This window comes from Physcomitrium patens, chromosome 13 (genome assembly GCF_059467195.1).
Source record: "Physcomitrium patens ecotype Gransden chromosome 13, ASM5946719v1, whole genome shotgun sequence".
NCBI lineage: Eukaryota > Viridiplantae > Streptophyta > Bryopsida > Funariales > Funariaceae > Physcomitrium > Physcomitrium patens.
Genome location: NC_143422.1, coordinates 2567148 through 2575066, shown reverse-complemented (window position 1 = coordinate 2575066; position 7919 = coordinate 2567148). Strand labels below are relative to the sequence as shown.

At 37.5% G+C, this 7919-nt stretch overlaps 1 protein-coding gene across 5 annotated transcripts; it reads left to right on the top strand.

Moving 5' to 3' along the window:
* The first annotated feature begins 543 nt into the window (after nucleotides 1-543).
* On the top strand, nucleotides 544-5322 carry LOC112290789 (rho GTPase-activating protein 2). 5 transcript variants are annotated; one of them, XM_024537470.3, is made up of 7 exons: nucleotides 774-1071; nucleotides 1481-1544; nucleotides 1880-2509; nucleotides 2840-2960; nucleotides 3152-3271; nucleotides 3525-3755; nucleotides 3949-5322. In XM_024537470.3, exons 3-7 carry the CDS (start codon nucleotides 1995-1997, stop codon nucleotides 4585-4587), a joined length of 1626 nt encoding a protein of 541 aa, XP_024393238.1. In that variant the 5' UTR covers nucleotides 774-1071; nucleotides 1481-1544; nucleotides 1880-1994; the 3' UTR covers nucleotides 4588-5322. The 5 variants fall into 5 exon arrangements, with proteins under 5 accessions (XP_024393237.1, XP_024393235.1, XP_024393238.1 ...); XM_024537468.3 differs by having other exon boundaries at nucleotides 1426-1544; XM_024537469.3 differs by lacking the exons at nucleotides 774-1071; nucleotides 1481-1544 and adding an exon at nucleotides 544-707.
* Nucleotides 5323-7919: the final 2597 nt, after the last annotated feature.

Here is a 7919-nt window from a genome sequence, read left to right as displayed (position 1 = left end):
TATTTCTATACACAATTGGTGGCATGAAGTACTTTAAGTTGCCACCCTGGCATCTGGCTCACATTTAATGAATTTATTTATTTTGTTTGATCATTCAGATTTTATTACCTCCTGAACTCCGATAGTATGGCCAGCAGCTAAAAAACAAGCGGGGTATCACAACGCTTAACAAGCTCTACCCTTTTGGGCTTCGCTAATAAATACCACACAGAATAATCATCCACACGTCATACAACGACAGGCTGATTAACTGCACCCCTTGAAGAAAACCCCTCAACGCAAGTAGAACCTTATCCGAATACCAGGGTATCAATCGAGGAAGGGAACAGAGGGCGGCATGTGGAACGCAACGAGGGAGGGGGCGAGGTGCGAGAAAGAGGGCAGTGGGAGCGTCGAGAACGCCGAGAGCGAAGGGAACGGGGGGGGGTAGGGCAACAGCGTGGAATCCCCGGTTACCCTCGCCCCTACCTCCCCATTATTACACCCTAAACCCGTGGACCCCGCCAAGGCTTTACCGCGGCAAAGAGGGAAGGGATTTGAATGGGGCGGGGCTGAGGAGGCGTCGGGGGCACATGGACAAGGAAGGGAGATGACGACGAGGCTGATCCTGATTTTATTTAGTATGCCCACGTCGTCGTCGCGCTTCAAGCTTCCGTCCGCGCCTCGATCTGGAGCGTGTTTGTCACGAACGATTGCCGTATTCCCTGGTGGAGCCTAGACCCCGCCGTGCTTTCTTTCAAGTTTTTTTTTTTTTTTTTTTTTTTTTTTTTTTTAATATTTTAAATATCTGGTATATATATATAGTAGGTGTGTGTGTATGTGTGTGTGTGTATGATTATATTCGCAGTGGCTTGGGCTTCAATCTGTGAAGAGGTATTTGTGGATGTGTTACTTGCCGACGAAGGCTTTCAGCGAGCAGAAGAAGAGCTATTAAGGCGGTTGTAATTCCTGCGTGTTTGAAAGCTAATTGGTATAAGGGAGGGAGTGTGTGAGTCCACCGTCAGTTAGTTTGTTTGTTTGTGACGTGGAGACGGGCTATTGCGGAACGTGAAGGGGGATGCGGATGCGCAGGTGAGGGTCGTGTGCTAAGCACAAACTATAACAGGAGTGTGATTGAAAAAAATAACTACAGCACGAGTTGGGATAGAGTTTTGGAAGGAAGGGGAGAGGTGTGGTGAGAAAGGCAACCGCGACCGGAGGATGGAGTGGGCGTGTGCGGGGGGAAGGTTTGAGTGATGGTTGTTTGTGTTGCGGTGCGTATCTGGTTGGTCGTGTAGGACTGGTAGTTAGGTTGTACTTTAGAAACGTGCATTGATCACTTCGTTTGGAAGCAGTTGTGTAGCACTTGACCCTTTGTTTAAGGGTATGAATGTCGTTTTATTTGAGTACTGCAGTGAATTTCTAAAACATCTAATAACATCGCAGGTGTGACATTTTAAGCATTCTTCAACGGGCTAAGAGTTGAACTTTGTACCTGTAGGAGATAGCGAATTGGTAGCACTTGCAGCGGTTTTGATATGACTCGAAGATGTGGAAATTGTGAGGTTGTGGGCTTGACTGTCCTGTTAGCTGAACGTGTGCATCAAGATCAATAAAATTACAAATTATGTTTCCTGTTCACATGTGGAAGTGCACCTGGGACTAGTTGCCTAAACGCGGTCGCTTGAGGAGTGGGGTGGTGTCTTTCAGGGGTGTAGATGTTTTGAGTGTAGGTAGATAGATGAAAACTGCAAGTGTTCTTTGTAATTGCCAGCTCACACATTTTAATCGGAAATTGCAAGGTGTGCACTGGTGTGCGAGGGTCAATGAGTAACGTTTTGTTTTCTTAACTACTGTAATAACTTTCCTACCCTCTGTCTGTTGTATCTGATAACTGCAGGCTCGAAAATCCTCAAGTCTAATTCCAATGAGCATGAGAAGCAATCTAGAACTCGGATCATAGTTAAGCAATATTTCGGAGCTGACTTTGCAGTACCCCGCGTCCAGTTGAAACTATGACTGCGGTCCTTCATTCCCAAAGAAGCACTCGACATTTTTCGAGCGACAGTGACGAGTACAACTCCACTTTACAGTATTTATCGGACTCAGATACGGAGGGATGCAGTGGCAACCACGCTTCTCCTCTCGTTTGCAATAACGATGGTAGCCTAAAGATAGACTCAAAACTCTCAAGTAGCACATCTTCTCATAAGCACAGGAGCTCGAGAGTGCATGAAGCAGGAGCGCAGTTGTCCATGGTAGCGTTAGTGTTAGCCACAGTTCGAAAATCGCTTCTTACCTGCCAGACTCCGGAAGGAGTGGAAATAATGGAAGGAGAGAAGGTGAAAGCCACAGACAAGGCTAACGAGAAAGAGAAAGGAAAAGGGAAGGAAACCAAGATGAGCTTGGATATTGGATGGCCGACGAATGTTGAGCATGTTGCGCACGTCACTTTTGATCGCTACAACGGGTTTCTCGGCTTGCCCGAGGAATATGAGCATGAAGTACCCAGACCAACTCCCAGTGCAAGGTATTCTTTTTCACCAGGTTTTGACTTTCATGCTTGCCACATTTGTGGTGTGAGCTAATTGTGTAGATTCCTTTTATGCACTGTATTCTTGTTCAGTTTTTTTGGCTTATAACAACGAGGAGCGTTTAGTGTCATTAATTTAAGCAGTCTGTTTCATTTTTCGTTTTCATCGCTTTCATGATTATAAGTGAGTTTCCGCTCTGGCATCATGTAAAGCTCTGTACATAATCATATCAAAAGACATCTGCAAATGAAATATCACACAGGGTTCTGGATTGATATTGGTGTGGTTCATGATATGCTCACCACCCGGACTTTTCTTTTGTGCAGCAAGAACGTGTTTGGAGTCTCGGTGGAGTCCATGCAGTGTTCATTTGATTCTCATGGCAATATGGTTCCAACCATTCTTTTGCTTTTGCAGAAACAGCTCTACGACCAACGAGGGCTAAAGGCATGTCTTTATTTAAAATCTTGGCTTAAGACATGTCTGTTTTTTTTGGACTTTTTAAAAGTCGTTCAGTTCATTTTATTTGAGTAGGCATCTGCCACATGTTTTTAGCACGCGCTATCATCTAAAAGTGTCTATTTGAATAACAAGGTTCAGGTTATTATGTCAATCTAACTGGAAGTGTTACCGTTCAGGCTGAGGGTATTTTCAGGATAAATCCTGAACTCAGTCACGAGGAGCATGTGCGGGAGGAACTCAACAAGGGGATTGTACCTGCCGACATTGATATTCATGCCTTAGCTGGGTTGATCAAGGTCAGCAAATCTCATGACATGAGTCTGGAATATATCCGCACGATTTTTAGTCGTTGTTTGGCAAGTGAGTTTTTGTTATAATTCGTTGCCTTTCGTTATAGTAGAAGATGGTTTATATATATATATATATATATATATATATAAACCAGGTTTTGCAGTACGGTTCTTTCTGCAAAGCCGGAGTGAAAGACAGTTTTTTGTTTCCACGTTTGTCATTCAAAGTAGCTCATAATATAGTGGTTTTTGAATGCAGGCATGGTTTAGAGAGCTTCCAAGAGGCGTTCTAGATTCGTTGAGTTCAGAGCAGGTCCTTGCTTGTCACGGTGAGAAGGACAGCTTGGCTCTTATCAAGCAATTGCCGCAAACAGAAACTGCTCTACTGAACTGGGCCATCAACCTCATGGCGGATGTGGTGGAGCTGGAGTCTTACAACAAGATGAATGCTCGCAACATTGCTATGGTTTTTGCTCCGAACATGACACAGGTATAGAGCACCTCTTCGGTGGTCTCTTTCTTTTGAAACTAGTTTAGAGCTAAAACTGTGTAGCGTGTTGTCTCCCGTGTTTTCTCATGATCTTTGCACATTATTTCAGCCTCGAAGGTCGTTTGTTGTTAGTTGGTGTTCGATCTGTTGACGAAGGTCATCTCTTTGATAATTTGAGTTTCTTGCCCTGCAGATGGTTGATCCGCTAACGGCTCTGATGCATGCCGTTCAAGTGATGAACTTGTTGAAAACTTTGATTCTACGCACATTGAAGGACCGGAAGGCTACTTTGCTGGAATCCCAATCACCTCCCTTGTCACCAAAAGTTCCCGAGTTAGAAGAGCCTGAACCTGACCCCCAAGGTGCGCTGTGGGTTAATGATTCCAACGATGATGTCTATGGGGGCAGCGTATTCAACCGCCATGATAGGCAGTGGTCCCAAACCTCTCAAAATTCGTGCGCGGGGCTCCTCCGAGGTCATGACCGGACTAGCTCTCAAAGCTCACAAAGTGGCCTGTGGATGGATCATGAACGAGGCAGCTCACGATATTCTCTGCCGTTCCTGAGTTCTCACAATCGTCAACCAAGTTCTATTTTTGGGGGCCCTCTTAAATCGAACCCTTTCCTTATGAGCCCCAGTCATCTCAATCGTGAGCCGGCTAGCCCACAGAACACGTTACTTAATTCCTTTGAGCACACGAGTCAGGACTCGGAAGGAAACTTTAGCCCCTTCATGCTCTTTCCCCCAACACACAGCACGAAAGGCAAGGGTGCTAGTGGTCGTATGACTCCTTCCATTGACCAACGACCTGAACGTGTGGAAGCCTGGTGATAAGCTGCACAATTCCCACCTTTGTCATTCTTGATTTAGATTTTTGGCATTCCTTTTTTGGGGTGTAAAAAGCACCATGACGAAGAAGGTGTACGTGGTTGTGTGCGTGCCCAAGTACTGACAGCAAAGTGTGAACCCTCAACATTCAGATCCCCTCTGAAAGCCTTGCTTGGTTTGACTGAAGTCCTTCGAAACGAAGTTGGTATGTGCCCCATGGCTGGACGTCATCTCATTGGGAAGCGTAGGTGGAAGGAAAAGTTTGCTTTTTCGTGCTGAAATCAACATTGCATTGCTGAAGGTGGCAACCAAGGCCACTGGAGTGGCCTGATTGAAGCAGAGATGGGGCTCCTGGAGATAAGGAGGTCGAGGGGCAGGACACTTGTAAAATAGTTCAGGAATGTTTAGTTCTGATACGTGTTGAGTAACAGCGTTCAACACGGGACTGACTTTGCCCAAGTAGCAAAAAACTAACCCATTCTTTGATTGAAGCCCATGTGCTGTGGGAGGCTTCATCACAAACAAATCGCGTAGGGATGTGAATATACCAGGTTAATTTAGTTTCAGGTTTCTGTCTTTTGTTTTGTCTCTTGATAACAAAACGTCTGTCACTCAAACTGGCAGATGGTTCTCGTATCTAGCACTTGTCTTGAACAAGTGACTTTCTTTGTGTACATTGTACATTTGATGTATCTTCCAATATTGATAACAAGGAGCCGCAACCAGCGTTCTCTAGTTTGTCTTTGATCTCCAACCGCTTTACGCTTTCACGTAATAATCTTATCAACTTCAGATTTCTTTTCTCACAGTTAAGTAGTTTAAAATCTCCACACACATATCATTACCATCACACAGTGACATACTGGGCGGTTGACGAACTAACTCGCACTAACTATGCGGAGACCTGCTGGTTTGGAAGGCCCTCATTTCGATTGTTGTTACTGTCATCCGAAGGTAACTAAAGGACAACTGCGCCAAAGAATTTACTACAAGAATAATTAGTTGTGTAACAAATTTGTACCTTTGGGTTTTTTTTTTTTTTTTTTTTTTTTTTTTAACGCTTTTTCACTACCATCATTTTTAAAGGTGGAAGTGTAATTGTTTTGTGGTTAACTTCTTAATCTTCACTTTTTCACACTGGCTTTGCTAATTAATTTGTTTTATAGACATTCACAGCATTTATTTGAAACTCAATTTTTCTACTTTATTCTCAGAAAAAGTGTGAAGAAGTTTCATGTAATTAGATTCTATACTAGGACAGATTTAAATATGAGCAACTTGAACCTAATTTAAAGTAACATCATTACAAAAACCAAATTTAATATATAAAATACCTTTAATTACAGCATATACAGCTTCATTGGCACTTCATATTAGTCACTTAATTATTCTATCTATTTTTTTATATAAAAAAGAAAAAAACAACAAAAAAAGAAAATCATATCACCTAAGTATGTCGAGTTAACAATATTTAAAATTACAAAATTTATTCTCCTAAGAAATGTATATTTATAAATATTAGTTATTAGCCATATCTTTAAGAATTATACACACACACACACACACACACACACATATATATATATATATATATATATATTCAAATTAAAAATACTCTTAAATTAATATTCATTTCAACCATGGTTAATAATATCACTTAAATGAATGGACTTTTATTTTTTTCAATTTATCACTTTGCAAAATAAGGAATAACCCAAGTTAAATTACAAAATGTTATGGACAGATGTGTGACTGAATTCTTCTCCAAACAAAAGAATTCAAGCTTCAATCAACACAGAAGAAAACAGATGATATTTTATTTTATTTTTTAAATATATGATGCAAAAAAAAAAAAAACAAAACTTTTTTTTTTTTTTTTTTTTTTTAATTTTTTTTTAATAGACACATCTTATAAATGAATTTAGAGATAAGTCATACAATTTAAATAAAAAAAATTAGGTTCATTTAAAATTTGTTTGTTTTAATGAATGATTTTAGTGCTTAAATAGCTTTAACATGTCAATAACCAATTCGATACCTTATATTATAAGTATGAGTTTAATATGGTATCATAATATAATATGAGTATATAATATAAACATAAAATAAATTATCTACCTTCATTTGTTTGCATTTAATTATTTTGACTATTTAAAAAAATGAACAAGTATGCAACAACAATTAAACAATACATGGTAAAAGTAAATGAACTTTCTATTTTGATAAAATGCAAGAAACTACTTTCAATGTCTCATATAAATTTGAGAAAGATATCAACTTTAATCTGTCTTAACTTCTAATTTATACAAGAATATGTATAAAAAGTCTAAAGCCACATTTGATCCAATATTACAATAATGTTTTTAGTAAGTCTTGTTCAAGCTTAGTTTAATCTTAAACAATGATTCCATGAATAAAGATGTTGTATAAGATTATATACATCTATAAGCACATTCTTATATATATATATATATATATGCTCACACAAATATTTGAGAGGTATATATAAATAGCTATAAAATATAAAATATTAGCATTAATCTAAAACAAAAAAATATTATTATTTTTTCTATTGATAAAATAATATTACAAAGTACAAATATATCTCTAATTTTTATTATTAATATTATTATTTAAAATCTAATACGAGCATGGCAAAGATTTTCTTATTTAATATGACATTTTTCTTTATGTATGTATGTATTTATCTATACAAACTTATTGCAAAAGGTTTTAAATTTTTTTATGATTTTATTTTAGATTATTGAATTGTTTACGTTCTGATAATACTACTCAATTTCTTTCCAAATCTTTAAATACCATTGTAATATATTGTACTAAGAATATAAACAAAGAAAGATTATAATAAAAAAAAATAAAAAATCATAAAATATTTAGATTATTTTTTTAATTACTTATGCCAAATTATTTGAATACATTTTTTTTAGAATAAAGATGTTTTATCTTATTTTTTAAAAAAATATTTAGAAGATATAATTAATTATGTTTTAGAAAAACTTAAATTCTATTTATTTTATTTTGATAAAGTATGTTTTATCTCTAATAATTGGTCTTAAAAATTTGTTATGATAATTTTTAAAATTTTGTGTCCAAGCCAAATATGTAACCAGTTATATATATATATACACATATTTCTAAATTACCATCTAAAATAATAGTTGGTTGTAATCTTTTGTGTTTAAATTGTATATATTAAATTAATATTGAATAATAATTAATTTTTTTTTTAAGTTAATAAGTAATTTTTAAATTTTTGATAGATATTGCATATTTGATAAAGCCAAAGAATTTGAAATACACAAATAATTGTCTTA